General features: G+C 37.3%; 1 protein-coding gene across 4 annotated transcripts in view; it reads left to right on the forward strand.

Moving 5' to 3' along the window:
- The window catches only part of LOC115210806, a 211,544-nt gene that overhangs the window by 132,610 nt on the left and 51,079 nt on the right, over positions 1-27,855 (forward strand). For all 4 annotated transcript variants that reach the window (XM_029779549.2, XM_029779550.2, XM_036501902.1 and 1 more), the window contains exons 3-4: positions 20,705-20,795; positions 23,426-23,691. In XM_029779549.2, the coding sequence (XP_029635409.1) occupies positions 20,705-20,795; positions 23,426-23,691 (357 nt within the window). The remainder of the gene's footprint in view (positions 1-20,704; positions 20,796-23,425; positions 23,692-27,855) is intronic.

Raw genomic sequence — 27,855 nt, forward strand, 5'->3', positions numbered from 1 at the left:
TGGTTTGTCTGAAGCATTAAGAAATTTTTAAATAAATCTTTTTAAAGAAGCTCAGTTGCAGAAAAATCATAGATAAATAAATGGACATAAAACATCTTGTAATATTCCCCGTAAATAAGGTGGTGAGCTGGCTGAGTCTTTACCACATCACACAAAATGCTTAACGGCATTTTGTCTGTCTTTATCATCATCATCAGCATCGTTTAACATCCACTTTCCATGCTGACATGGGTTTTAGATGGTTTCACAGAGGATTGGCTAGTCAGGAGACCGCAGCAGGTTCCAGTCTGATCTGGCAAGGTTTGTACGGCTGGATGTCCCTTCTTAACACCAACCACTCCAATAGTGTAGTGGGTGCTTTTTACATGCCACCAGCATGGGGGCCAGTCAGGCAGTACTGCAATCAACCATGTTTGGATGGTACTTTTACATGCCACTGGCACAGGGGCCAGTCAGGCGGCACTGGTATTAACCATGCTCGAATGGTACCTTTTATGTGCTACCGGCATGGGAGCCAATCAAGTGGTACTGGCATTGACCACCCTTGAATGGTACCTTTTCCATACCACTGACACAGGAGCCAGTCAGGCAGCACTGGCATCAACCATGCTCAAATAGTGCTTTTTGTGTGCCACTGACACAAATTCTGCTGAGGTTGTCTTTGCTTTCTATCCTTTTGGGGGGTTGATAAAATAAATACCAGCTGACACTGGGGTCAAAGAAATTGACTAGCTGCTGACCTTGTGCCAAAATTTGAAACCAGTATTCCCCATAAATGATTCTGTCTGGATTTTGCATCTAAAGAGTATTTCATCTAATCTCTTATATGTTATTAAAGATATTATTTGTTATAATCAGTAACCCCTTGCCATATCGCGGTTCACTTATCGCGGTTCACCTATCTCAGTTTATTATTTAACCCTTTCGTTACTGTATTTATTTTGAGATGCTCTGTGTTTCTTTCAATTACTTTAAATATAACAAAAGAATTTAGTAAAATAACTTAGTTATCATTAAGCTAGTGTTAGGAACGTAAATTGTGACTAAGGTTTGGTGGAAGATTTTAATTCGAAACTTATGAAAACAAGACATTTTACCACAGAGCCGGTTTTGGCCGGGTTAGTAACAAAAGGGTTAAGCTTACGTCGATTCCTCCGTGGTGTTGTTTTGCATTTATAATGAAATAAATATATACAAATTATAAAAATAATAGAAAATGGTGCATCCTTCTGGCTTGCCAGTCCTCAGTCAAACCTTCCAACCCATGCCAGTATGGAAAGCGGACGTTAAACGACAAATACAGTACTGTTTCTACTTTGTGGATTTTCACCTGTCGCGAGGGGTTGGGGGGTTGGAATGTAACACCTGCGATAGTTGAGGGGTTACTGAATGTTTCATTTGCATTTGAGTTTCTTCAAAAGAAACCAAAAATGTGTGTGTGTGTAAATGGATTACTAAATTGATAGGTATAGGCATGGTGGCATGATAAAGAAACTTGCTTCTCAAATCATGAGCTCCACACAGCTCCGGCAGAAGGTAATGGTGAACTTTTGCTGACTCTTTTGCCACAACTTTCTCTCACTCTTTCTTCCTGCATCTTATAGCTCACCTGCGACAGAACGGCGTCCCGTCCAGGTGGGGAACCTATACGCCAAGGAAACTGGGAAACTGGCTCTTATAAGCCATGCATGGCTCGAGAAGAAACAAACAAACAATTGTCCTTATATTGAGTGGTATCCATTTATACCACTAAAAACAGATTTGCCTATTTTGATTTTGTATTCGGAGTGGTTGGCGTTAGGAAGGGCATCCAGCTGTAGAAACACTGCTAGATCTGACTGGCCTGGTGCAGCCTTCGGGCTCCCCAGACCCCAGTTGAACCGTCCAACTCATGCTAGCATGGAAAACGGATGTTAAATGATGATGATGATGAATTCATCATGAGTCAGTTGGCTAGATATTTAACCAGATGACTAATAATAAAAAAGTGATATTGAACCAGTGTATGTATTTATTATTATACTCTACTCTAGGCACAATGCCTGAAATTTTGGGGGAGGGAGCCAGTTGATTAGATCAACCCCAGTATGCAACTGGTACTTAATTTATTGGAAAGCAAAGTTGACATCAGCGGAATTTGAACTCAGAACATAAGGACAGACTAAAAACGGCTAAGCATTTTGCCCAGCATGCTAACATCTCTGCCAGCTCACCACCTTAACAACTATAATAAATAATCTTGTCTGCTCTAGGCTCAAGGCCTGAAATTTTTGAGGAGGGGGCCAGTTGATTAGATAAAAATCCAGTATGCAACTGGTACTTAATTTATTGACTCCTGAAAGGATGAAATGCAAAGTTGACCTCGGCGGAATTTGAACTCAGAATGTAAAGGCAGATGAAATACCGCTAAGCATTTCGCCTAGCGTGCTAATGTTTCTGCCAGCTCGCCATCTTTATGTGTTTATTCATCATCGTTTAACATCCGCTTTCCATGCTAGCATGGGTTGGATGGTTTGACCGGGGTTTGGGAAGCCAGGAGGCTGCATCAGGCTCTAGTCTGTTCTGGCAGTATTTCTACAGTTGAAACAGACTGGAGCCTGATGTAGCCTCCTGGCTTCCTGGGCTTTATCATTATTGGCATAATGACCCTCCCAAGATACAACAAGATATGTTTGTTTAATTATTTGATTAATAGAAATAAATAAGAACCAGGCTAAATGAAAGTAGCACCAGGGTTGATATGACTAAAAAACCCTGAAGACAGTGCTCCAGCATAGCTGCATTTCAATGATAGGGACAAGTAAAAGAATGTGTGTGTGCATGTGTGTTTGATGGTTCTTTATTTAAGATTGTTACTTGACCCATTAACATCCAGATTATTCGGTTAAGTGTATTACTTATTTATTGACATTGTTTTGAATTAAATATGGATTACTTTGTGGCTTCAATATTTTGTTAATGTAATCTATTGTTCGTCTTGAGAATGATGTTGTAGTGTAGGTGTGAAAGGCCAGATTTGGATGGTGTAAACATAAAATAGAATATTTGGGCCGGATAAGGCTGATTTGAATGCTAAAAGGTTAAAGTAATTTCAAAAATACCAGTGAAACATTTACTGATGGAGAGACTGAATACTAAAAGTAGAGGTATATTTATTGTAAAATTTATAACTGGAATTTTATTTTTATCAGCTGTGTGGTAAGTAGCTTGCTTCCCAACCACATGGTTCTGGGTTCAGTCCCACTGCGTGGCATCTTGGACAAGTGTCTTCTACTATAGCCTCGGGCTGACCAAAGCCTTATGAGTGGATTCAGTAGACAGAAACTGAAAACGGTTAAGGTGGTGAGCTGGCAGAATCGTTAGCACGCTGGACGAAATGCTTAGCGGTATTTCGTCTACTGTTACGTTTTGAGTTCAAATTCCGCCGAGGTTGACTTTGCCTTTCATCCTTTCAGGGTCGATAAATTAAGTACTGATTATGCACTGGGGTTGATGTAATCAACTTAATCCCATTGTCTGTCCTTGTTTGTCCCCTCTATGTTTAGCCCCTTGTGGGCAATAAAGAAATAAGAAATAAGAAACTGAAAAAGGCCCGTTGTATGTATATATATATATGTATAGGTTTGTGTGTCTGTGTTTGTACCCCTTCATTGCTTGACAACTGATGCTGGTGTGTTTGCGTCTCTGTAACTTAGCAGTTCGGCAAAAGAGACTGATAGAATAAGTACTAGGCTTACAAAGAATAAATCCTGGGGTCGATTTGTTCGACTAAAGGCAATGCTCCAGCATGGCAGCAGTCAAATGGCTGAAACAAATTAAAGAATAAAAGAATGACTTATTCAGGTGTCTGTATGTATGTGTGTGTATGCATATGTGTATGCATGTGTGTATGTGTGTGTGTGTGTATGTAGGGGCTTGTTAATGAACTAGTCACTTTGAAAATACTGTAAGATTTGTAAGATTGAAAAAAAAATCCTGCAGGTTATAATGTAATGAAACAATCTAATGAATAAGTGACCCCACCTTCTCTCTCTCCATATGGATATGCAGTTGTGTGTGTGTGTGTGAGAGAGAGAGAGAGAAAGCGAGATGGAGAGAGAACCAAGTTGTTAGAAAGTACTTACTGATAGCAGCCTCTTTTTTCTCCTCTAAATTCTACTCTTCAGTATCGTATCCCACATGCCACTTACTGTTCATAAATCTTTTAATTTTTGGAATTAATTTTTTAAATGCCACTTAGCCTCTTCCCCTCCAGTTCTCCCTACCTTCACAACTGCCTTTAAATAGGTTTCCTTACTTTCTTCTTTCCAATAAGGTTATTTCTATCTCTGCTCATTTCATCTCGTTCTTCTTCATATTGTCCTAAAACTATTGGAGTATATAAAGATATCCCCAAAATTATGTATACAATTTAATTAAATTAAATCGTAGATGATGCATTAGTTGTTAACACAAATACATGCATGTAGGCATTGTATGGTGATGTGGTTAAAATGTTTGCTTCCCAACCACATGGTTTCAAGTTCAATCCTACTGTGTAGTACCTTGGGCAAGAATCTTCTACCATAGCCCAAGGCCTACCAAATCCTTGTGAGTGAGCAATTGTGTGAGAGTATGTGGCGAAGTGGTTAGGGTAGTCAGTTCATAATCATATTGTCATGAGTTCCATCCCCAGTGGTCACTCTGTCCTTGAGCAAGACACTTTATTTCATGTTGCTCCAGTCCACTCAGCTAGCAAAAATGAATAGTACCTGTTACCATAAATCCTCGAGTATAATCCGCCCTTGAGTATAATACGCAGGGGATTTTTAGGGGGCTGTGCCTCTGAAAAACCTGAACCCTTTTCTAACTTGAGTCATGCATAATTAAGCCAGCAGTACCTAGTCGAACAAACACTTCCACGCATGCGTAATACAATAATGGTGATGTTCTTAACTGTTATATGGGAATGTAAATACGTTTGCAAATTGTTTTTGTTACATGTTATTCTGTGTTCCGAATACTTTTATTTTAATAAATGTTGCTTACTGCAAGTTATGGATGATTCTTTTATGACTTCATTGCTTTCAGGCTTAGCTTAAGGTATTTTCGTGCCCGACATCACAAAATGTGTCTGAATAAACATTGCTGGACAGCAAATAGAGACTCGGACATTGCTTAGAAAATATTTTTCATTTTTAACCTCGTATATAGTACGCACTAGGGATTTTGACCTTTAAATTTTGGGGAAAAAATGCGGATTATACTCAAGGATTTACGGTATTTAAAAAGCCAGTCTTGACACATTCGATATCAGGCTGAACCTCTTTGAGAACTATATAAAGGGTGTGTGTGTCTGTGGAGTGCTCAGCCACTTTCATATTAATTTCACAGGCAGGCTGTTCTGTTGATTGCATCAGCTGGAACCCCCACCATCATATATAATGGAGTGCCAGTCTTGACATGTGTGATTGTTGTAAGTGAGCATCGCCATTGTGCAAGCAGTGTCATCCATTTCCAATCTTCTAAGAAAACATGTCCAATCATGGAGAAATACACACACACACCTGAATTGGTCATTCCTTTATTTCTTGGAAGAGCAGCAAGCTCTAAAAAAATTTGCCTCAATGAATTCTGTCTGGTCTAAGCAAGTAAAGAGAAGTAGACTTTACTACTGTGATGATGATGATGATGATATATATATTCTTTTCTATTCTATACACAAGGCCCGAAATCTTTGGGGAGGAGGTACCAGTCGATTAGATCGACCTCAGTACACAACTGGTACTTAATTTATTGACTCCGAAAGGATGAAAGGCAAAGTCGACTTCAGCAGAATTTGAACTCAGAATGTAAAGACAGACGAAATACCGCTAAGCATCTCGTCCGGCGTGCTAACGTTTCTGTCAGCTCGCCACCATATGATATGTATATTGTAACAGTATAGCATCTACTCTTATAATACTCTTGTGTTTTTCTCCATCACAACATATGAATGAGAAAGGAAAGGAGTGATAGAGGAATAATGAAGGAAGGGGTGATGGCAAACTGGTAGTGGGATGGTGAACATTCAATGCCGAAAAGAAAAATCAAGCAGCACTTCAACTCTTTGTGAGTATATGTGTGCGCGTGTACAAGGAAGTATGTGAATGTATCTGAACATTGACAAGGGTATTAATTTGATTTACAATCCATATTTATATATAAAATACTACAATTAGTCGTCATTTTTGACAGCATGGGGCCAGTTAGTATTTAATATATTTTGCTAAGTGCAAATAACATTTGACATAGAACTCAGTACATTGAGCAGGGTGGATAGATATGTTTACAGTATCAAAGTTTGATGGACTGTGCTGATATAATAAACATTGTATGTGTGTGTATTTGTAATATTATTGATTTAAGTCCTTGAAGGTGGTGATCCAGCTTGATGGCCACAGTCCATTGATTGAAAGAAATAAAAGAGTGTGTGTGTGTTTGTATACACATATATCCATTTTAGTTGTGTTAAGTTTGTGGGGTGTGTGCTTGAAAGGGCTATGCAGGTCTATTTTAGGAGTCTTGTCAATCATTATTGTTGTTGGATTGAAGAGAGAGAAAGCTAAGTCATTGATGTTAAGAAAGAGGGAGCAAGTTACACACACACACATACATATATATATATACATATACACACACATATATATTAGAAGGAAGAAGGAAAGAAGAAAGTTAGAGAGAGAGATTGAAATGGTAAAATAAAAAGGAAAGAAAGGGGTGGTAGTTATTCAGTAAATCATTTGGTGGGCGTTGGAGAATGAGAATCCATTCTATTATCTCCCAGTAATATTGATTATATCATTGCAATGATTACATATAGAATATGATTACATGCACAGCATTATATCATTTCTGTGTCTTTATTTTTTTTTTTTATCATTTTGGATGCCTAATCCAACTTCCAGATTTTCTTTCGTTTGAAGCCATTTTTTTATTTTTATATCCTTTGTTGTAGTTGAGAACATAGAATTATCGGCAAGTTTAGGGTCTATGAAATCTAGAAATGTTTCTAAAACGTACAATTCGCTGTTGAGCAAGCTACATACTGAGTGGAATCCTCCTCCTCCTCCTCATCATCCTCGTCATCATCATTTAACACACCTTTTTCCATGCTGACATGGGTTGGATGGTTTGACAGGATCTGGTGGTCCACGAGGCTGTGTTGAGTTCCGGTCTCATCTTAGGCATTATTTCTATTACTGGATTTGTGACAGAGGTCACATAGACTTGAACACAGCTACTGCTGACTGCTTTTCCCAAAGCGTTAGGTTCTTAAATAGGGACTTTTCCCTGACACAATCCTGCAACTAATAAGGCAGTGAGCTGGCAGAAACGTTAGCACACCGGGCGAAATGCTTAGCAGTATTTCATCTGCCGCTACGTTCTGAGTTCAAATTCTGCCGAGGTCGACTTTGCCTTTCATCCTTTCGGGGTCGATAAATTAAGTACCAGTTACGCACTGGGGTCGATATAATCTACTTAATCCGTCTGTCTGTCCTTGTTTGTCTCCTCTGTGTTTAGCTCCTTGTGGGTAGTAAAGAAATAGGTATTTCGTCTGTCTTTACATTCTGAGTTCAAATTCTGCCAAGGTTGGCTTTGCCTCTCATCCTTTCGGGGGTCAATAAATTAAGTACCAGTTGCGTACTGGGGTTGATATAATCGACTGCCCCACCTTAAATTTCAGACCTTGTGCCTAGGGTAGAAACGAATCCTGCAACTAATCGGCACACATCATCATTATTAGTAGTGCTGCTGTACATCAGCAGGTAGATTCTACACTATATGCAAATATACTTCAGACCAGTGATTCTAATTCATTTCAAGGTGATTCAAGTAAACGATGCAGATGAGCTGCAAAAACCGTGAAATATGGATAGCCATCAGTCTTAATCATCTACAGGTTGTATTGTCTCACCTGGTTGGATGTATTCAGTGGGCTTTTTTTTTGTTTTTGAACACTTGGAATCTTAAAGGGACTTTTCCCTTAATGCTATCCTGCAGCTAATGAGCCCATACACATACATTAAAAACAAATTGGAAAAATTGATTGTGTGTCAGCTAGAATGTTTATTTGTCTCTAGTTTCTGCACTCTGAGTTCAAATCCTACCAATGCTAAATCTGCCTTTGATTATTTTGGGATCCATTCATAACATACCATTCTAAGGCGGCAAAAGGACAAAATCATTAGAGCATTTGATGGAGTACTTGGTGATGGTCTATTCTGGACTCTTTGTAATACTGACAGTAATACTTGCAACTATACTGACACCAAGTTGTATTGGCTATTATCATTTCCATGGATAACACCAGTCATGTGGAAAGGGCATACATGGACAACTGCTAGTCTTCCATAAAAAAGAAAAAAAAATGTCTTGTTATCTTGTCTAGGCCTGCCCCTCAGAGAGAAATTTTCCAGATGCAGATTTGTAGTCTCAAGAGATTCATGGTAACACTGGAGAGTAAAAAGCTGTATATTTAGTTCAGTACTTTTTTGAATTCATATAAATGTGATCAACTAATGACTATTTTGTTAAACAATTTTGCTTTGACAAAGCAGTTTAAATAGATAAGCTTTTACAAAGACCCTAGCTTGTAGTAAGTCTCTGAACCTGCTAGAAATAGCATCTGGTTTTCCCTCATACCATACTTCAGTATCTTTATAAAGAGGACAAGTTTGATAATGTGGTTTTTTATATAGGCGTAGGAGTGGCTGTGTGGTAAGTAGCTTGCTTACCAACCACATAGTTCCGGGTTCAGTCCCACTGCGTGGCACCTTGGGCAAATGTCTTCTACTATAGCCTCAGGCCGACCAAAGCCTTGTGAGTGGATTTGGTAGACGGAAACTGAAAGAAGCCCGTCATATATATATATGTGTGTGTGTGTGTGTATATATATATATATGTGCGTGTGTATGTTTGTGTGTCTGTGTTTGTCCTTCCAACATCGCTTAGCAACCGATGCTGGTGTGTTACGTCCCTATAACTTAACAGTTTGGCAAAAGAGAGCGATAGAATAAGTACTAGGCTTACAAAGAATAAGTCCTGGGATCGATTTGCTTGACTAAAGGCAGTGCTCCAGCATGGCCACAGTCAAATGACTGAAACAAGTAAAAGAGAAATGTTTGAAGAAAAAAGGAATGATGGTCATGGTTAGATCACACCAGTGATCACATAGTTCTAAACAATGAAGATATTACTAAAGATGCTTTACAAGCATCTGTATAGGACTGAAAAATGTGGCTGGAGACAGCTGTAATCCCTTCTCAGTCAGATACAGAGGAAATTTCATTAATACAACATAAAGTACAGAATAATAGCATAATATGAAAAGTGCAATGAGAATTTAATAGCAAATAGAAATAATACAAAAATGTTTAGCATAAATATCAAGAATTCATTGTTTTAGCAGTTAAATTCATGATTCATACTATAAAAGAAAGCCACTTTAATCATTTGCTTATGCATGCATGGAGATAAGAAAGGAAGACTATTAAAATAGTTTTTCTCATCTCATTTATTTCGTTGTTGTTTTTGAAGACCACCATGTTATGAGATGTGAAATTTGTCTTTTGTATATGTGTAATGTTTTGAATGTGATATCAGCCATGGTGTGTATGTGTCAGTTTGACAGTCAAATAATAAAACATCAGGAATAATGAGATATTCAAATTACTGAACCAGACTTTTAGAAGTATTTCTTGTCTACCAGGTGCCCAATACCATCTCCTGCCCATGTTCCCTCCACCCCTGCACCCCTTTCCTAGTTCTCAGGGTTGGCACTGTCAATGTAGGCACATTGAAAGGTAGGTCTAGCAAGATTGTTGAGATGCTTTACATTTATTTCGGAATTTATTTACAGATATTTCAGAATCAACTTAGAAATTAGTTGTTCACAACTATAATAAATAATCTCTTCTACTCTAGGCACAAGGCCCAAAATTTTTTGGGAGGGTGCCAGTCGATTATATCAACCCCACTATGCAACTGGTACTTAATTTATTGACCCCGAAAGGATGAAAGGCAAAGTTGACCTTGGTGGAATTTGAACTTAGAACATAAAAGCAGATGAAATACTGCTAAGCATTTTACCTGGCATGCTAACGTTTCTTATTTCTTTACTGCCCACAAGGGGCTACACACAGAGGGGACAAACAAGGACAGACAAACGGATTAAGTCGATTATATTGACCCCAGTGCGTAATTGGTACTTATTTAATCGACCCCGAAAGGATGAAAGGCAAAGTCGACCTTGGCGGAATTTGAACTCAGAACGTAGCGGCAGATGAAATACTGCTAAGCATTTCGCCCGGCATGCTAACGTTTCTGCCATCTTTCTGCCTTAGCAACTATAATAGATAATATAAATGTTGACACTTCACTTCATTCAGGAAAAAACTGGAAGTTTTATTTGCATGACATTTTATCATTAATATGAAATTACATATTAAATTTACTTTTACAATTACTATTGCTTCCTAAACAGACAAGAAAGTAATTCAAGATTTTGCTATTTGTAACTGTGCTGTTATTCTTAATGACAATATCTAAAATGATAATATCAAATTTTCAACAACAGATAATTTTTTACTTGTATTACTCAAAGTTTTATGGTGCTTATTAAAAGTGTGAATATTAACTCTTTTGTTACTGGTTCAGTTGAAATGCACTGCCTTTTTTTTTTTCAATTAATTCTGAAAATAAAGAAAAATTTAGGAAAATAACTTTATCATTTTAGTGCCTTATTATTTAAAACACACACTGGTTTGATTTCCACTCATTTAACCTGGTATTTGGAACATGAAAAATAATAAATGTGCCCTTTTAAAGCCTAGCCAGGCTCATGGGCCCAGTTTCCTGGTTTCAATGGTGTATGTGTTCCCCAGCTGGATGCCAGTCCATTGCAGCGTTACTCATTTTTGCCAGCTGTGTGGACTGGAGCAACATTAAATGAAGTGTTTTGCTCAAGAAAACAATGCGTCGCCCGATCCAGGAATTGAAACCACAATCTTATGATCATGATGCTGACACCCTAACCACTAAGTCACGCGCCTCCACATTTGGAACATGAGTTAACTGGAAACTTTGATGAAATGTTTTAATTTAGATAACTTCAAAAGAGGATGCTTATATCATAGGACCAAGAATGATCTCAGGCAGGTTGGTATCGAAAGAGTTAGATATATTGGTTCATAACCTGCATTCTCAATTTGAGGACTAACAACCTGCTTATAGACCCTCTTCAAATTTTTAAGGGTTTTGAGAAAAATTAAGCTAAGCCATGCATTTCTGAAAGTGGAGTTAACAGAAAGAATGTTTCTCCATGATGTGTCCAAATTCTAAATCTGAAAAATCCTAATAAACTAAAAATGTTGATACCTTACTTCTGAGTAGTTAACCAGCTTCTCCAGATGCATATCCCTTAACTTTAATTTTAACGTTGGCAAATAACATCTCAAAATAAAATTTTTTTGAGCAGGTTGGACTTTAAACAGGTCTAAGTCACAGTATATATCAATGATCAACTCTGTTGCAGCATGATTTAACAATAATGGAAAATTGTCAGTTTTATAAAAATTTCTTTGAGTTGAGGAATGCTGTAGCTACTTCTCAAAGAATAATTGATAACATAATAACTGTTAATCAATTAAATAAGATATTTGCTCATATTGATGATATGATCATATGTTGAAGAAATTTAGAGGAACATAAACCAAAATTTAGATAAGTTTAATATTTGGAAGAAAATAAGCGTGTACATATGACATGCAAACTATCCATTTTCTGGGATATAAAATTTCTTATAGAATTCTAAAGCCAGATCCAGAAAGGTTAGAAGCATTGAGGCACTATCACTCTCTTAAGAATAATAATAATGATAATAATAATAATAATAATAATATCATCATCATCACCACCACCACCACTTTAAAGGCTGCTTGTAATGTTCTCATAATATTCCAGGTGGATTCAGATAATGTAAAGCTATTTTCATCAATTTCCCATTAACCTTTTAACGGAATCACAAAAATGTGATTTTAATAGCAGCAAGTCTTTGTTCTCAAGGCTACACTTAGAAGAGTTGATGAATCTGAAATATTTGTACTTCGAACTGATACCTCCGTGGCGGCAGCAAAATAATTGTCCTATTTATCAAGGACATAACAGCAACATTTTTGCTTACACTGGGAAGCCTTACCCACTATTGAAAGTGTCAGAAAGGGATAACATTAATTGCCAAACCTTTTCAACTATTAGCAAATCATGCAGCTATTACTTTTATTTTCAAAACCAGCTTTCATCAAAGGTTAGAAATAATAAACTGGTATGTTGGCAAATGGAATTGTCTGAATACAATTTTGACATATTATATCACCCTGGAAGAGAAAATGCTGTTGTTGATGCTTCCTTCAGAATTAGCTTTGCTTCTTCACATTTTTCTCTTTTATAGTTTTATAATTGCCTTTACTATCCTAGCATCCATTGATTTTTATCACTTTGTGGAATCCAAAAGTTTGCCTTTTAGCATAGATGATGTACAGGTGTGTGCTTGTCTCTTGCTAAGTTTGTGCCTATATTGACTTTTTTTTATCAAAAATATTCCAAGTTACTTTGAGGCTATGAACCATTGGAAAGTAGTATCTATTGACTTTGTGGGGCCGCATGAATCATATGGAAAAAAATAGGTGTTTTAGTTATTGTTGATCAGCACTCTAGATTAACATTTTCATACTTGTGTCCAGATATCAGTGCTGCTTCAGCAATTAAATTATTGACTCAGTTATTTGTTTCAATTAGAAATCCTGCTTGTTTGAACTGTGACCGAGAATCTCAGTCTATAGAAGTTTAAAATTTTTTTTTTATCAATCTTGGGAATACATCATAACCACAATGTTCCATATGATACACATGGTAATGGCCAATGCAAGAACATTGTGGAAATTAGCCTTGAAAAAAGCCAATATCTATATGTTGGAACCTTGGTTTACAAACAAATCAGTTTATGAACAGTTTTTCAAATATAAAACATCTCGGGTGACAATGTTTCGAGTAACAAACATGCAAGCTAGCAACAATAGTTAGTGACAAACTGGGAGTATCAACAAGAGAGTACCAGCTGTTGTTTATCTTTCACTCAGTGCATATCCATGCTCTTAATCACCATGCCTTCTCTGGAATTTTCTTATGGGGCAAAATAGTTTTGGTTTATGAACATTCTGGGTGAGGAACAGCCTTCAGGAATGAATCAAATCCATAAACCAAGGTTCCATTGTATATCCATGTGCTAGTTCTTCCAGAAACCCTACATTCAATGAGATCACAAAGTTGACCTCGGTGGAATTTGAACTCTGAATGTAAAGACAGACGAAATACCACCAAGCATTTCGCCTGGCATACTAACAATTCTGTCAGCTCACCAATATTTGTTTTAAACACAATATTCTTTATGATTAGATTGACCCCAGTATGCAACTGGTACTTAATTCATTGACCCCAAAAGGATGAAATGCAAAGTTGGCCTTGGTGGAATTTGAACTCCAAATGTCAAAACAGACGAAATACCACCAAACATTTCGCTTGGCGTACTAACAATTCTGTCAGTTCACCAATATTTGTTTTAAACATAATATTAACCACAGTGCACATATATCTTTGTTGTTAATGTCAACATGGTGCATGTATGTTTATCTCTAATGTTTTGAATCTGATATCAGCTTTGGTGCAGTTTTATGTATGTATGTATGTGTGTAATCTCAACCACAGTGTACACGTGTTGGCTCCACTGTCAAAAAGAAGAAGAAACAAAAAATGACAACAGGAATGGTGGAAGACTTGAATTGCTGAATAAAACTTTTTAAAGTATTTCTTGTTTATGTAACACACCTCAAAAACAGAAACTATATCTCTTACTCTATATGATTTAGAAAGTGCTTGAAAACATAACCGCTCACACATGTGCAAGTCCACTCCACACACACACACAATGAACTGGAGTTTGTCACAAATTAACTGAAACTCAGATAACAATTTTTTTTATCTTAATTCTATAAGTTGATCTCATATCTGAAATAAACATAGCAAGGGAAAATATCTCTGTTTTTATCCATTTTTGTTTTGTATTTTGAACTAGCGAGAATGTTTTTCAATGACTAAATAGCAATATATTTATAGAATACCAATATTACTTATCTTACAATGATTGATTTGTAGCTTTTTGAAGAAACAGAATTCACTAGAGATCAAAGAATGATGCCTGAATGCAGTTGATTTTGATTCTCAAATAGATAGAAATTATAGGTGGTTCATGTGATGTTTTCAGTTAACGAGGTAGTTTCTGTATGGTTGCTTGTCCAGCTAGAAATACCAGCTAAATACCATTCAAATCACACCCACCATCTTAAAAAAGGAAGAGCATATTGGACTATGTAGTTCAAGAAAGAAAAATGGGCTAGTCATGGTTGGAATGTGTATGATCATAGGTCTTCTCAGTCAGGGCTGATTCAGGGTTTAACAACATGAACATCATATGACATTTGAATATATTGAGTGACATAACCAAACATTAACCCTTTCATTACTGTATTTATTTTGAGATGCTCTGTGTTTCTTTCAATTAATTTTAAATATAACAAAGAATTTAGTCAAATAACTTAGTTATCATTAAGCTAGTGTTAGGAACACACGGTGATATAGAGGATCTTCGTTGATGCCTCCACCAAATTTGGAGATGGTCTAACGAATGGGACCTGTGTCTGAATGTGTCAAAGTGCTGTCATCTGCCTGTTGGCTCTTCTCCTGCAACTCAACTTGATTTTGAGCCAGGTCGTCTGCTGCTGGAGAGGACCGACCAGGTAAAGGACCTGGGTATCTTGGTGGATTCTTCCTTTTCGCCTTCGGCCCAGTGCGTCCATGCTGCCAACAAAGCACGCGGAGTTCTGTTCTTGATTCGACAGTCATTCGGAATACTCACAGCAGCCATATTCCTACCGCTCTATGTCACACTGGTGAGACCCATATTGGAGTATGGGATTCAAGCCTCTTCTCCTTATCTCCTCAAAGACATACAGCATCTCGAAAGAGTCCAGAAGCTGGCTACCCGCATGGTTCTTGGTCTCAAGCATTTGTCTTATGAAGAAAGGCTGAAGACGCTCAACCTTTATTCTCTAGAAAAACGACGACGCTGTGGTGATCTCATTCTTGCTCACAACATCATAAGCAGAAAGTGTAACCTCTCGAAAGAGCTGTTCTTCACTCCTACTCCAGAGCGTCGGCTGCGGGGTCACTTCGAAAAGCTCTATCTGCGACGATTTCATCTCAATCGAAGGAGAGGGGCTTCTGCGTCCGGGTTGCGGATCCGTGGAATAAGCTGCTGGAGGAGATGGTGAAGACGCCGACGGCCGCTTGGTTCAAAGTCTCCCTTGACCACAAGTGGCCTAAACTCTTTACATGAACACCACCCTGTACATAACTCCATGTCCCCCTACATGGCCTTGCTTTTTGCTTTTTGAACCAAAAAATTAACTAACTAACTAACATAAATTTGGAAGATTTTAATTCAGAACTTTTGAAAATAAGACATTTGTACTACAGAGCCAGAGGCAGTTTCAGCCACGTTGGTATCAAAAGGGCTAAGAATTGTTTCTCTATTATATTTTTTAACCCTTTCATTACTGTATTTATTTTGAGATGCTCTGCGTTTCTTTCAATTAATTTTAAATATAACAAAGAATTTAGTAAAATAACTTAGTTATCATTAAGCTAGTGTTAGGAACATAAATTGTGACTAAGGCTTGGCAGAAGATTTTAATTCAAAACTTATGAAAACAAGACATTTGTACTCAGAGCCAGAGCCAGTTTCAGTCAGGTGGGTGACGAAAGGGTTAACAGAAAGAATATTCCAATGTACTGGAGCTTAGAAGGAGAAATATCTATTATGATAGCTGCAGTGTCAGAAATATTGGTTAGTTCTCAATATGAAAGATTTGCATTTTTTGTAATAATATAACCATAGAATTAAAATTATCCATTAAAATTAACATGAAGTAGAATCTAAGACTACAGTAATCATTTAGTATTTAAACTAGCCATAACCAACCCAAATATTCCACTTGTTTTATGGTCAAACCTGCCAGATCCAGCCTTTCACATCTACCTATAATGTCTTTCTGAAAATAAACAGTGACATCACTGGAATCTCAAAGCTACAAGATAATGCATGATTAATTTGAAACAATGTGAACAAATAAGCATTACATTTGAGAGTAAGCTGAATGCTAAACTATTAAAGTCATTTCATAGTTTACACATGTTTGGTTTAAGCCATTTCTAATAGTGTGATTGGTTAATATCAAAACTTAATTTATGCAAAGTTTAAAAAACAAAAATAAATTTCAAATTTGAAAATTGGTGAACAAGGAATTTCATTTTTATACATCATCATCATCATCATTGTTTAACGTCCACTTTCCATGCTAGTGTGGGTTGGATGATTTGACTGAGGACTGGCAAACCAGATGGCTGCACCAGGCTCCAGTCTGATCTGGCAGAGTTTCTACAGCTTGATGCCCTTCCTAACGCCAACCACTCCAAGAGTATAGTGGGTGGTTTTACGTGCCACCGGCACGAGGGCCAGTCAGGCGGTACTGGCAACAGCCATACTCAAATGGTGCTCTTTATGTGCCACCTGCACAGGAGCCAGTCCAGTGGCACTGGCAACGACCTCACTCGAATGTTTTTTCACGTGCTACCAGCACAAGTGCCAATAAGGTGACGCAGGTAACGATCACGCTAGAATGGTGGAAGTATTATTGTTGATACTGCTGACTAATATGACTAGAATATTATATACTAGCAGTATCGCTCGGCGTTGCTCGGATCTGTTTCGACCCTTTAGAATTGGAATTTTTGAAAAGTAAAAATTTTGCATTATGTAGCTTGTTATTCTTTTTAAGTGAACATTTTTCTGGTTGAAATACATTGAAAAACAGCAGTAAAAAAAATCGTAAAAAATAGGGATTTTCATAGAAAGAAAGCACCTTTTTGATGTAAATAATTTTTGGTGTTAACATGGTCCGATTTGAATTTTTTCTTCTACAGAAGGAAGAGCAATCCTTCTTCTATCATACTCTCAATTTTGGTCAACTTGCACCGCAGGGTCTCGGAGGAGATAGTGTTAGTTGAAGGCTACCAATCCTGCCATACACAGACAACTTCAGCTTTATATATATGGAGAGATTTGATCATCACTGTTGTTGCCATTATTATTATTGTTACCCTCCTCCTCTGCCCTCCCCCTTCCTCCTCTTCCCTATTGTCATCATTTTATTATGTTTGTTGTTCCATGCTGGCATGAGTTAGATAGGTCTGTCTCTTCTCTTGTGGTTTTCATTCTCTATCACACACAGCCACAAAGAAAAATGATCTGCTTCATTGTTTTGTATAGATTACAGTGTAGACTGAATGTATTTTATCATGTTACCAATTGATCTCTATGGAAGGGTTAAAGTGCCCCCTCAACCTTCTATTAGTTCATATTTGAAGTTACTGTCCTCCTAAATAGGTAGTCTGCAGTATGGCTTGCAGAATCTATGTTTTGTTCATACATTCCATGATTTCTGCAACTGGATATCCTTCGTACCATCAACTACTCTTCTAATTCAAAATAAGTGGAAGTTGGTTTCAGTTTTTTTTTTTCTCATTAACTCTGTATTTCAAATGCAAAAAATACAATATTTATTGCTAAATTAAATTGGAAAAAATAAAGTTTGAACTCATTTTTCTAAATGATTTGCATATCTGCAAACTGTGTACTATAAATAAAACAGAATTATTTTACAATTATTAAAAATAATTCTTGCTTTACTTCGTTCTAATCTTGTAATGGTTCCTCCAATTTCCTCAGAAAGTTAAATTTAGTAATACCCATTTTGTGTTCTAAAATATTATAAGCAAACTTCAAATTTTAGGGTTTCACTTGATTACAGTAATAAAACTACTCAGGCTATAAAATTTTGGTATTTTGTTACATTTTCTTCCTAGAAAGTATAATTTTCGTGTTTAGAATATGGTTCGTCGAAACAACATAACCTGCAAGCAAGTTTTTATTTTATGAGAGAAGACTTCTTATACGATATCACCTGACTCATTTATAGATTCGAGTCATGTTTCTTTTTTTAACCTAATGCATTTTAATTTCTTTCTTGTATCAAACGGGACAGTCCAAAATACATTTGTAATAAAAGTATTGATTTCTGAAATGCCAACAGTCACGACTCCTCTCATATGGTTAACTTGTTTTGTGCGTTCATTGCTGCTAAAACTGTTTGTTGAGAATCAAAGAAGAAAAAAAATTAGGTTTGGTAGAAAAACAAAACAAAAAACAATTATGATTTGAAGAGGATCAAAGGATCCTGAAAGAAATTCATGTAAGAATGAAAATAAAAAAGAATATCAAATTCTATTTGTTAACCGTTCATATCTCTTCCAAAGCCAGTCACGTTGTCTCATGGAAACAAAATCCAAGGTAATAAATATTTTGGTGCATCAGTATGAAATCTAGATTCTAAACAAGATTTATGAAAGAAAAATCATCATCATTGTTCTAACATTTACTTTTCCATGCTTGCATAGGACAGACGTGTGTGCATTGAGGTAGAGTTTTTCTGTATCCAGATACTCTTCCCGTTACTAGACTCCACTTATTTCCAAGCAAAATAATAATCTCCCAGTCTATCGATGAACAGACAGCCTGGACATGTCTTATACAGAGAATTAGAAAGTAACATCTCTGAATGAGTGAGCCTTCTGTTTATAAAGATTGTGCAACATGTCAAAGAGGCCAGACATGCTTTTTGGTTGGACTGAAAGCAAAGGACACTATCAAGAAGCCATTGTTTACAAACCAATGAACACATGGGAAATATGATTTCATAAATATAGACCTGTTGAGGCAAGTGAAATCGAAATCAAATTCGATGATAGGCATCCATGCTAGTGGAGCGCTAAGAGCACCATCCAAGCATGATCATTGCCAGTGCCGCTGGACTGGCTTCTGTTCAGGTGGCACGTAAAAAACACCATTTGAGCATGGCCGTTGCCAGTACTGTCTGACTGGCCCTTGTGCCGGTGGCACGTAAAAGCACCCACTACACTCTCGGAGTGGTTGGCATTAGGAAGGGCATCCAGCTGTAGAAACTCTGCCAGATCAAGATTAGAGCCTAGTGCAGCTATCTAGTTCGCCAGTCCTCAATCAAATCGTCCAACCCATGCTAGCATGGAAAGCGGACGTTAAACGATGATGATGATACACATGTGCACATACATGCACATACACACTCACACACACACACACACACACACATATATCTTTTACTTGCTTCAGTCACTAGAGTGTGGTCATACTGGGGCATTGCCTTGAATTTCACTCAACCAAATTGACCCTGGTACTTATTCTTTTTAAAGCCAGGCACTTATTCTGTCAGTGCCTTTTGCTTAACTGCTAAGTTATAGAGATGTAAACACACCAACACCAATTGTCAAGCAGTGGTGAGGGCAAACACAAAGACACACACACATGCAAAAACTTCTTTCAGTTTCCGTCTACCAAATCAACTCACAAGGCTTTGGTTGGCCTGAAGCTAAAGTAGAAGACACTTGCCCAAGATGCCACACAGTGGAAATGAACCTGAAAACATGTGGTTAGGAAGCAAATTTCTTACCAGTTCACTCAGCTGTAGAAATAAGTTGTGATGTCAATGGTGCCAAGCTGTATTGGTCTTTGCCTTTCCCTTGGATAACACTGGTGGCGTGGAGAGGGGAGGCCGTTATGCATGAGCGACTGCTGGTCTTCCATAAACAACCTTGCCTGGACTTGTGCCTGGGAGGGTAACTTTCTAGATGCAATCCCATGGTCAGTCATGACTGAAGGGGGTCTCAACAATATGTATGTATGTATGTATGTATGTTTGTATGTCATTATTCAGTTTATTTCAAAATTTCTTGCCAATAGAGAAAGAATCGGTTTCTGACCTAAATCTAATAAGGTTCCTTCATTGGAATTTCAACATCAACAACAGGGTATTTTTGTTTATTTGTATGTATGTATGTATATGTATGTGATGTGAGTGTGTGTATGTTTTTGTCTCCTTGACTTCATATGGAGTAACAGATGTAAATGAGTGTCACCATCATACAAGCAGTGTCATTAATTTCCAATATCCTGTGGAAACATACCTGACAATAGAGATATATGATCTTGCTTGGAAAGAGGTAAGGGTTAGTGACAGGATGGGCATTCGACTAGAAAATCTGCCGCAATAAACTCCATCTGGCCCTTGCAAGTAAGGAAAAGGGGATATTAAAACACAAAAATGGACAATGATAGGAATGATGATGATGATGATCTCAAGTTAAAAACAATTATAAAAGAACAATTTGATTGGTAATTATTATTTTGAGCATGAACACATTGCTGTATATTTGTATAGTTTTGGAAGTTTTATGGTTGAATTTTCTGACATTAGCCATAACTATGTTGGTGAGAGAAGAAATTACAGTGTGCAAAAATGCTGCCATTTATTGATCTGTTTAACTTTGCTTGATTGAGGAAACATGTATTGAATGCTTGATTATTTATTTGGTTTTTTTTATGGTGTTTTATTCACTACTGCATTTATTTATTTTGCAGTTGCTAAGAAACTTAAACATGGGACAAGAAATCCAGGTGTTAGTGTTTGTGTTGGTAATACTCCTTTGTGAAGCATGTGAAACGAAACGCTGTAAGTGAAAAACTTAATAATTCTCATTTTGCCTCAAACACAAACAGGTTGTCAATCTTTATTTCTTCTCTCTTTGCTCTCTCTTCAGATAAATAACCATACTCCAAATATTTATATCTTCTGCTTGATTATTCGTAATTAGTTGACACTGTAAATAAAGAGATAATTAGAATTATTGACTTCAGAAAGAGAGAGAGAGAGAAGAAATGAATATAACATGATGCAAAAGCTGATATTCATACTTTTCCAGTTAAATTGAAGAATCAAAACAGACTTGATTCATTGAGAGCTCAGATGCCTATTCCTTTGGAATATGGCTCATGACTATTTTCTTTAACTCTTCAGCATTTCAGTTGGTCATATCCAGCCAAAATATTTTACCTGTTTTATCTTCAAAGTGGTCAGATCTAGCTTTTCACACTTACCTTACAGTGTCATTTTATAATTAGAATCACATCATTGAAATCTCAAAACCATGAAAAATGCATGATTAATTTAATAGAATTTGATAGAATAATCTGAATTCTAAAAGGTTAATTCTTCATTCCCACTGGAATTATTTTTGGATTGTTTAAGTTTTTAATTAATTTCCTAACTATTTCTCTTACAGAATTGCAGGTATTTTTGTGTGAAATTATCTTCCTTTAACCCTTTCATTACTGTATTTAATTTGAGATGCTCTGTGTTTCTTTCAGTTACTTTAAATATAACAAAGAATTTAGTAAAATAACTTAGTTATCATTAAGCTAGTGTTAGGAACATAAATTGTGACTAAGGTTTGGTGGAAGGTTTTAATTCAGAACTTATGAAAACAAGATATTTGTACTCAGAGCCAGAGCTGGTTTCAGCCAGGTTGGTAATGAACAGGTTAAATGAGTAACTAAAGTGCTTCATCTGCCCTTGGTCTGTTGGGTGTGTCTGTGAGGGATCTTCTGGAGGCAGTTCGATGATATGCTAATTAATACATAACTAGGACCCTGGTTGGTAAACCTGGGAACAGTTGTGGCTAAGAAGTGGTTCCACACTCCTCAAATATAAATATCAAATATCTTGAATATTTCTTCATCTTCTTCATTATTTAATGTCCATATTCCACCTTGGTATGAGGTGGATGGTTTCGCAGGATCCATCTAGCCTGATAGCTGTATTGTTTTCTCGTATCTGCTTTGGTAAGGTTCCAACAGAGCTGGATGCCCTTTTTAATGCTGACCACTTTAAAGAGTGTACTTGGAGCTTTTTTGTGGCATAAAACTCACCCATACTTGTGCCAGTTTTACATGAACACATCCATGTTGGTGCCATGTGTAAAAGCACCCGTGCTGATTCCAGATGTAAAAGCACCCGTGCCTGTACCACGTGAAGATCACCTGTGCCAGCACCATTTAAGGAGCATCGGTGCTGGGCCACATAAAGAGCACCCATGCCAGGCCACATAGAATCAACCCATACAAATGCCATGTAAAAAGCACCCAGCATAACTCTGTAAAGTGGTTGGCATTAGAAAGGGCATCAAGCCATAGAAGCCTAGCCAAGTCAGACTGGAACCTGGTACAGCTTGCCAGCTCTGGTCAAACCATCCAACCCATGCCAGCATGAAAAGCAGATGTCAAATAATGATGATTCTGAACTTTCTATTTAGTTTGATCATTGGTATTTCCTTGACACAGAAATATATCTGTTTCTGGCAGAAACTAACCCTTACACTCTGCAGTAACTTCCAGTTGTATAATGAGAATGTCGATGTGCTCATATCTTCTTTGATGGTTTAACTATTTTCTTACACTGTTTCTGTTGAAATACCTTGTAAGAAGTACCAGATATTCAAGAATCAAAGTAGTGCCCCTGTATGGTTGCAGTTCAATGACTGAAACGATTAAAAGAAATTGAGTAAAGTAACTTTGTTCTTAAGTTGGTGTCTAGAGTAGAAATTTGCATAAAATTTTAATGAAACGTTTTAATTTTGATTCTTTTAAAATTAGATATTTGTATTTTTGAACTAAGTGCAGGTGCATGGCTTAGTGGTTAGGGTGTCAGTATCATGATCGCAAGGTTGTGATTTCAATTCCTGGACTGGGCAATGCATTGTGTTCTTGAGCAAAACACTTCATTTCACATTGCTCCAGTCCACTCAGCTGGCAAAAGTGAGTAATCCTGCAACAGTAATCCTGCAACAGTAATCCATCCAGGTGGGGGATTTCTATGCCACTGAAACCGGGAAACCAGCCCTAATGAGCCTGGCATAGCTTGAGAAGGAACATTTTTTAAATTTTTATTTTTGAACTATGGGTGATCTCAGGTGGGTTAGTATCAAAAGGGTTCAGTGATGTAAGTTGAAGGGAATCATTATAACCAGAAATTGAAACTGGGTCTTTGAATTGGTTCATGTGGTTCGTAAGCAGGCTACTTACCACACATTCACTCCCACACCTTATTTTCATAAGTTTCATATTAAAATCTTCCACCAAACCTTAGTCAAAATTTATGTTCGTAACACTAGCTTAATGATAACCAAGTTATTTTACTAAATTCTTTGTTATATTTAAAATTAATTGAAAGAAACACAGAGCATCTTAGCAGAAATACGGTAACGAAAGGGTTAATCTTGTTTATCACTCATCTTTTTACTTCAGATGGTCTTGATGATCCAATCCACTGTAGTAAAATCCGGATCAAATGGCTTGAAGACGATCAATGTGCAATAATTGTTGGCAAAATCACTGCCCCACGAAGTCCAAATTCAGACAAAGACTGCCAGTTCATATTGGGAGCATCATCGAGAAGCAAGTACCAGTTTGTGTTACTCACCTTTGACACATTTTACATCAACAGCTGTGATGTTGTGCTCAAAATCTCAGACTCACCAACTGCCCAGTTTGACAGAAAGGTCAAACAGTTGGTAAGTTACTGTTTCTTATTCTTTTATATGCTTATCAGTTCATTTATTTGTTCATTTATTTATTTTTTCAGTCTTTGTTTTTCATCCTCTTTCTCCTTGTCCTCCCCATCACCACTATCATCATTATTATCATCATTTAATGCCTATCTTCCATGCTAGAATAGGTTTGTTCCTTCTCGAGCCATGCCTGGCTCATAAGGGCTGGTTTCCCGGTTTCCTTGGCATATAGGTTCCCCACCTGGATGGGATGCCGGTGAGCTGCAAGATGCAGGAGAAAAGAGTGAGAGAAATTTGTGACGAAAGAGTCAGCAGAAGTTTACCATTAAACTTCTGCCGGAGCTGCGTGGAGCTTAGGTGTTTCGCTCATAAACACACACATCGCCCGGTCTGAGATTCAAACCTGCGATCCCTCGACCATGAGTCCGCTGCTCTAACCACTAGGCCATATGCCTCCACTTTGAGATATTCTCCACATATGCTAGAATAGGTGGGATAGTTCAAGAGTATCTGATGAGCCAGGGGACTGCATGATGCTCCAGTGTCTACTTTCTATGGCTGAATGCTCTTCCTTAACCAAACGTTCTACAGAGTGTACTGGGTGCTTTGTTTGTGGCATCAGCACTTGTGAAGTCACCAAGTAATTTTCAAGACAAAAAAAAAAGGCTCCCTTGATTGAATGGGGGGTGTAGTGGAGAGAGGTGATTTTATATTTGGTAGTGAGAAGTGAAGGTGATAGAAAGACAGGAATAGCTATCTTGCTGTTGAGGAGATACATGGTTATCCTGCATTAAATAAACGATGGGTGAGAGTAGCTGGAAAGAGAGATGAAGATGGTAGTGATTAGAGAGAGAGAGATGTACAGTGACAGAGATGGAAGTCAGCGGTACATAGGTGTGGATGCAGTGAGTAGTGAGCAAAAGTGGGGTGCAGTCATTGGCAGATTATGAAACGAAGTTAAGGATCAAATGTGGAAGTCTTAAGATGTAACTCAGTGGAAACAGAGAAGTAGCTAACAACATAGAAAAGGTGATCAGGGAAAAATAAAGTGGGAAGGGATGATATTGAGAATAAGGGATGGATTTCAAAAAAAGTGGTTCCAGGGCTAGGGATAACTGGTAGCACAAGAAGTGATGAAATGTGTGGAATCCTGTTCTCATATAATTGCAGCAGATGAATAGTACTGTAGTTAGAAAGGTAATGAAGGGATAGATGTTAGGAAGAGGTGGGGAAAATTTGACTAGGATAGATTAGGGGCAGGACCCAATGTATGTATAGATATAAATATAATGCTTGTAGTATCTCAGTTTTTCCATGATGGATAAGTTTTCTCAAGCCTAGTGAATTGCCAATCATCTTCGTTGTTTATCATCTCCTGTGAGGTTCAGCATCCTGAGTCACTCATCCCTACTTTATCCCACATTTCTCTGGGTCTCCTTCCATAAGTTCCATCCACTCTAAATGACCAGCACTTCTTTATGAAGTTGTCCACATCCATATTCACCACATGACTATACTAACAGAATCCTCTCTCTTGCACACAACATCTAATTCCTCTTAAGCCCAAATTTTTCTTTCAGCATATTTGTACTTTGTCGTATCTACATACTGATGTTGCACAGTCAATGGAGCATTTTAACTTCTTTTCTTCCTTTGCATACCCCACTGCATTCAGGTCCCATGTGTCACCACTCATGTAGCATTATTATTTGTGCATAAGCATCATGCAATCAGCCTTTTTACTCTGAATCAACCTTTTAAGCTGAGAGAGAGAGAGTAAGAAAGAGAATGAGAGAGAGAGAGAGAGAGAGAGTGAGAGTGCTTTGAACTTTCTATGATCAGTTCTTATTCTAGGAACTATATTTTCAGAACATCTTCATCTGCGGCTAATTAGGTCACCTAAGTACCAGAAGCTATCTAAATTATCTAAAAAAACAAACAAACAAACAAACAAACTCATCCATTAAAAACAATTAATGATGTTTAATGATGTTACAGTTTGAATATATCTGCAAATTCTGATATTTGTACAAAGAGTGTCTCTAAGAACAAAGTGTCTTATGATAGAATGTCTTTCCAAATGCTAATTTCCAAGTATTTAAGCTCTACTTCTATAGAGAGGTTTACTTATTTTCATCTAAATTGACTCAGGCAAATAGTTATGTGTTTCTTGTGGCAGTAACATGATTTGTCACACACTTTATCAAAATATACTCTAATAAATCAGATATTATATCTTTCTTTATTGTGTTGGTGTTGTGGCTGTCCTAGATTTTGTCAGGCTTAGGGAGTACTTGGTGCAGTTTATCATGACATCAGCATGAGAGAGGTTGTCACATCTTTGACAAGACTACAAGGTTCTCTCAACCTAATATTATCTCTGCTCAATCACTAACCACTTTATAGGGTGTATTGGGTGCATTTTTTTTATATCTGTCACTGTCAACCCTAATGAGTTTGCTTCATGCAAAGCATAAGGCAGTGAGGATTAACCCTTTAGTGTTTAAACCGGCCATATCAGGCCAAAATTGTCTTCCTGTTTTATGCTCAAACCAGCCAGCTCTGACCTCTCACACCTACCCTACAAAGTCATTCTAAAAATAAACAGGGACATCATCAAACTCTCAGAGTTACAAGATGCTGTACAATTAATTTAAAACAATGTAATTAAACAGGCTTTACATTTGACAGATTAATCTAAATGCTAAAGGGTTAAAAAGTCTTCATTATTTTGTACAGCCTCTATTCACATAAGGCAATATAACTAAAAAGGTGAACAGCAAATAGAATGGTAACTGAAGACAACCAGGTTGAACGATGAAGGGAACACTAGCATGATCGTACAAAACAGTGATTGGAACGAAGGTAGGGGAGATGTGAGAAAGAGAGTGATGGCTATCAGTAATGTGTTGCCTGGGAATAGGGAATGATGACTTAACCCTTTTGATACCTACCCGACTGAAACTGCCTCTGGCTCTGTTGTACAAATATCTTGTTTTCAAAAGCTTTGAATTAAAATCTTCCACCAAATCTTAGTCACAATTTATGTTCTTAATACTAGCTTAATGACAATTAAGTTGTTTTACTAAATTCTTTGTTATATTTAAAATTAATTGAAAGAAACGCAGAGCATCTCAAAATAAATATGGAAATGAAAGGGTTAAAAAATATAATAGAGAAACAATTCTTAACCCTTTTGATACCTATCCAGCTGAAACCACCTCTGGCTTTGTAGTACATATGTCTTGTTTTCAATAGTTCTGAAATATAATCTTCCACCAAACCTTAGTCACAATTTATGTTCCTAATACTAGCTTAATGGTAACTAAGTTATTTTACTAAATTCTTCATTATGTTTAAAATTAATTGAAAAAAAAAACACAGAGCATCTCAACAGAAATATGGTAACAAAAAGGTTAATACCTTACTAAACTCTTCAATCTTTATGATGGTATTTTTTATTGTATTGTGGATTTAAATTGCCTTTTCAGCAAGACATCAGCTCCTGTCCCTTTATTGTACTTTCATATCCCTCAATATTGTGAGCTACTCAGTTAAGGGGTCTTGCTATGTGGATACTTGGTAACCTCAGAAGTGCTGATGCTACAAAAAAAATAGCACCTAGTACTTTCTGGGAAGGGCATGTAACTGTAGAAACCATTACCAAAGCAGATATTGGAGCTCTGCACAGTCCTTTGGTTCATCAGTTCAATTTGAACCATCAAACCCATGCCAGCATGGAAAATGGATGTTAAATGGTGATGATGATGATGATGTAGTAGTATATATGTATCATCATTTAGCATCCATTGTGCATGCTGGCATGGGTTGGATTGTTTGACCAGGACTGGTAAGCTGAGGGGCTATGGCAGACTCCAGTCTGATATAGCATGGTTTCTATGGCTGGATGTCCTTCCTAATGCCAACAACTCTGAGAGTGTAATGAGTGCTTTTATGTGCCACCAGCACGGGTACCTGTTGTGGGATACCAGTATCTGCCATGCATCATCATCATTACCATCATCGTTTAACATCTGTTTTCCATGCTAGCATGGGTTGGACAGTTTGACCAGGGGCTGGGAAGCCAGGAGGCTGTACCAGGCTCCAGTCTGCTCTGGCAGTATTTCTACAGCTGGATGCCCTTCCTAATGCCAACCACTCCGTGAG

Source organism: Octopus sinensis, linkage group LG4, assembly GCF_006345805.1.
Source record: "Octopus sinensis linkage group LG4, ASM634580v1, whole genome shotgun sequence".
NCBI lineage: Eukaryota > Metazoa > Mollusca > Cephalopoda > Octopoda > Octopodidae > Octopus > Octopus sinensis.